This window comes from Protobothrops mucrosquamatus, unplaced genomic scaffold (genome assembly GCF_001527695.2).
Source record: "Protobothrops mucrosquamatus isolate PMUCROS unplaced genomic scaffold, P.Mucros_1.0 scaffold7206, whole genome shotgun sequence".
Taxonomy (NCBI): Eukaryota; Metazoa; Chordata; class Lepidosauria; order Squamata; family Viperidae; genus Protobothrops; species Protobothrops mucrosquamatus.
Genome location: NW_015393011.1, coordinates 9,974 through 12,627, shown reverse-complemented (window position 1 = coordinate 12,627; position 2,654 = coordinate 9,974). Strand labels below are relative to the sequence as shown.

Genomic DNA, 2,654 nt, shown 5'->3' with positions numbered 1-2,654 from the left:
AGGTGCTGGGCTCCTCTTCAACAGATTTGTTAGAGAAGAGCATTGTGAGTGACCATCCATGGCTGGTTTAAACCAATGTTTTTTCACACCTGGTAACTTTAAGATGGATGATTTCAGCTTCCAGCATGCTAGCTAAGGAATTCTGGGAGCTGAAGTCTTCCCAACATAAATTGCCAAGTTTGAAAAATCCTGGTTTAAACTGAATTCCAGCCCTTAGTGAGACTAGATGGCCTAAACGGCCCCTTCTATTTCTAGGGTTGCATCATATCTCCTTTGGCTTAAGGCAGCTCTTCAAGGAGGATATTATTTCCCAGTGAAAAGGCCCTCATACACAGGTCCTTTAGTCAGCTAAAATGGAAACATTGGTATGAACCAGCAATATATCTCAACAAGATTGTCCTTCTGGCTTTCTCCATTGATCTTATTAGGCAGCCAAGCTCCCAGAATGGTGGTTCACTTATATTCGGAGGAGTCGATTCCAATCTCTACAATGGTCAGATTTACTGGACTCCAGTCACCCAAGACTTGTATTGGCAAATCGCGATTGATGGGTAAGGTTGTTTTCAGTTGTAATATTTACCGAAGAGCCTGATGGAAAAGAAACAGAAGCTTAAGCCTTACATGAGGAATGATCCCTCGGAGATGGATTTTGAAATTCCTAGGTCAAGGGACACCAATGGGGCCCCAGAGCCATTCAGAATGTTGCAATTGGTAGATTTTAATATGACAGAAGGCAAAGTATTAAATGGAGAGGTATTCAATTGAATGTAATATGATTTCATTGTTATCCCCTCCTCATTCTCTTCTTTATTTTGGCTCCACTTAATCTTGGGGGGAATCCCTTGCTTCCTGTACCAAGGCATCTCTGATTCTACTAGTAGCAGCTGGTCAGTAGTCATTAATTTTGTACTCTACAAATATGGTTTTCCAGCTTGCTTTTATTTCTGGGACAATCCACTTTTTTCCCTCTTTGGAAACCCCCCCCCCAGACTCTGGTGGTCCTGGGCAAAACAACAAGCTGATTTTATATTAAAATGACCACAGCTGCTCCCGTTTCAGTGATGCTACTGGGTATCTTTTGACTAAGTGTGCAAGAACAATATAACAGCGGGTATCTCTGGACTTTCTTTCTGTAGATTCCTGGTTAACAACCAAGGCACCAACTGGTGCAGTCAGGGCTGCCAGGGGATTGTGGATACCGGAACATCACTACTCACTGTTCCTGGGCAGTTCTTTCAAGAGCTGATGCAGAACATTGGAGCTCAACAAAACAACAATGGCGCGGTAGGGAAAAATTGCTATGTGCAGGGTCGAAAAAATCTGAGCGAAACTGGCAGTCCTTAATTTCCGCAAGATACCTGGGATACTCTTATTGTGGGCATGAAAATATTTCCCAAATGTATCCAATACCAGATGATGGAGAAACCGACTCCCTTAATACTCATTTCATTTATCTCGGCAACAGGAATTGTGAGGTAGGGTGGGAGGAGGGAGAAAATGTACAGCTCTCTGGCAGGACCCACCCTAGTTGCTAGTTCTTCATTTAGCTTTTGTCAAAGTAAACTGAACCAAACAAGATGCCAGTGGAGGTTCAACTCCCACCCATCAACCAGTATAGAGAAGAGTTGGCTTTTTCTTAAGAAGGCTAAAGTAAGAAATAGAGTTTTCCCTTCTAATGCATCTTGATAATGAATTAAGCCAGTGTGCTTTTACAGGAAAGTAAAAAGGTGAGAAGGGGAGCAGAATGCTATGTAATTTACTTATTTACTGTCTAGTTTATCCCTTAGAATATTGTACTTATGGTTTTTGCACATTTTCTCTTTATTTTCTTTCCTATTCTATAGTATGTGGTTAGCTGCAATAACGTTCAATACATGCCCACTATCACATTTGTCATCAATGGAAATTATTTCCCCCTGAGTCCATCTGCCTATGTCCTTCCGGTAGGTCATTCTTTTCAACAGCTGTTTTCACGTTGGTCTTAGGTATCTGTAATTACCTTGTGTCAGCCATTTACAACTGCTCTATTGAAAGACATAGCACACGGTATCTCTTCATGTCGTTTCATTCTCCTCGCTGTTCCATGGAAAAGCAGAGAGCGTGACTTTGACATGTTCTGATGGGAAAGGTGAAGAAAAGAGCTAAAAAAGTTGACAAGATATTATATAAAAAAACATTACCTAGATATGGGGCATCAGAAGGTGCAGTATGGTGTAAAGTATGATGCCATTAATAAAATAAATATTTGAGAGGCTTGGGTAATTGAAGCGAACAATTTGTTTCCTGGTGGTCCATGTATTGAAACCAACAATACTTGTGATTTAGATCATACTTTTCCTGTAGGGAATTGAGTAATAATGAACTGAGCAGGCCTAAAAATGTGTTCTTTAAAATGGAGTTATAGAGTAGTGTATAGTTTTGTGGTTAAAAATCTTGCAGAGTGTTATATGTGATTACAACTGTAGAGAGTTTGAATACTGAAAGTTAAACTTTGCTTTCGCAAGTTAACTGTCTCAGGTTATTTCTGATATTTTGAGAAAAATGCCTTAGCCCAAGAGTTTTAATGCAGTCTATGTCTTTTCCTCAATAGTATTCTAATAACAATTGCCAGATTGGCATAATGCCTACTTACCTGCCATCCCAGAATGGACAAC

General features: G+C 40.2%; 1 protein-coding gene across 1 annotated transcript in view; it reads left to right on the top strand.

The window, feature by feature from the left end:
• The window catches only part of LOC107300480 (gastricsin-like), a gene marked incomplete at its 3' end in the record, with an annotated part of 17,278 nt that overhangs the window by 5,146 nt on the left and 9,478 nt on the right, over positions 1-2,654 (top strand). The window contains exons 6-9 of the mRNA XM_015829807.1: positions 429-551; positions 1,137-1,284; positions 1,845-1,943; positions 2,591-2,652. Coding sequence (XP_015685293.1) covers positions 429-551; positions 1,137-1,284; positions 1,845-1,943; positions 2,591-2,652 — 432 coding nt within the window. The remainder of the gene's footprint in view (positions 1-428; positions 552-1,136; positions 1,285-1,844; positions 1,944-2,590; positions 2,653-2,654) is intronic.